The sequence below is a fragment of the Alligator sinensis genome, unplaced genomic scaffold, assembly GCF_000455745.1.
Source record: "Alligator sinensis unplaced genomic scaffold, ASM45574v1 scaffold773_1, whole genome shotgun sequence".
Lineage (NCBI taxonomy): Eukaryota > Metazoa > Chordata > Crocodylia > Alligatoridae > Alligator > Alligator sinensis.
The window spans coordinates 106,211-107,532 of NW_005842403.1; the positions used below are offsets into that span (position 1 = coordinate 106,211).

General features: G+C 61.6%; 1 protein-coding gene across 1 annotated transcript in view; it reads left to right on the forward strand.

Annotated features, from left to right (window-relative positions):
• Positions 1 to 2: 2 nt before the first annotated feature.
• Positions 3 to 1,322, forward strand: part of FZD9 (frizzled class receptor 9) — a gene marked incomplete at its 5' end in the record, with an annotated part of 2,143 nt that continues 823 nt past the window's right edge. The window contains 1 exon segment of the mRNA XM_025211371.1: positions 3 to 1,322. Within this exon segment, the coding sequence (XP_025067156.1) occupies positions 3 to 1,322 (1,320 nt within the window).

Here is a 1,322-nt window from a genome sequence, read left to right on the forward strand (position 1 = left end):
ACCTCGCCCGCATGCCCAACTACATGGGGCACGAGGACCAGCGCGAGGCGGCCATCAAGCTGCACGAGTTCGCGCCGCTGGTGGAGTACGGCTGCCACGTCCACCTGCGCTTCTTCCTCTGCTCCCTCTACGCCCCCATGTGCACGGACCAGGTGAGCACCAGCATCCCGGCCTGCAAGCCCATGTGCGAGCAAGCCCGGCACAAGTGCGCGCCCATCATGGAGCAGTTCAACTTCGGCTGGCCAGAGTCCCTGGACTGCAGCAAGCTGCCCACCAAGAACGACCCCAACGCCCTGTGCATGGAGGCGCCCGAGAACGCCACGGCCGGGGAGCCGCACAAGGGGCAGGGCATGCTCCCCGTGGCGCCGCGGCCCCGGCCGTCGGGGGCGGGGGAGGGCCGGGGGCCCAACGCCCTGGGGTCGTGCGATAACCCCGAGAAGTTCCAGTACGTGGAGAAAAGCCTGTCCTGCGCCCCGAAATGCTCCCCCGGAGTCGACGTCTACTGGTCCCGGGAGGACAAGGACTTTGCCTTCATATGGATGGCAGTGTGGTCCACGCTGTGTTTCGTCTCCACGGCCTTCACAGTGCTCACCTTCCTGCTGGACCCGCGCCGGTTCCAGTACCCCGAGAGACCCATCATCTTCCTTTCCATGTGCTACAACGTGTACTCGGTGGCCTTCATCATCCGCTCTGTGGCTGGCGCCGAAAACATTGCCTGTGACCGGGAGAATGGGGAGCTGTACGTCATACAGGAGGGGCTGGAGAGCACGGGGTGCACCATCGTCTTCCTCATTCTCTACTACTTCGGCATGGCCAGCTCTCTCTGGTGGGTCATTCTGACTTTGACCTGGTTCCTTGCGGCGGGGAAGAAATGGGGCCACGAGGCCATTGAAGCCCACAGCAGCTACTTCCACATGGCCGCCTGGGGCATCCCGGCCATGAAAACTATCATCATCCTTACCATGAGGAAGGTGGCGGGCGATGAGCTCACGGGTCTGTGCTATGTGGGGAGCATGGATGTCAATGCCTTGACAGGGTTTGTTCTAATCCCACTCTCCTGCTACTTGGTGATCGGGACCTCCTTCATCCTCACAGGCTTTGTTGCCCTCTTCCATATCCGGAAGATCATGAAGACGGGAGGCACCAACACCGAGAAACTGGAGAAACTGATGGTGAAGATTGGGGTCTTCTCCATCCTCTACACCGTCCCAGCCACTTGTGTCATTGTCTGCTACTTCTACGAGCGGCTGAACATGGATTACTGGAACCTCAGGGCCCTGGAGCACGGCTGCCTGGGCTCCCCCGGCAGGAGGGATGGCGAC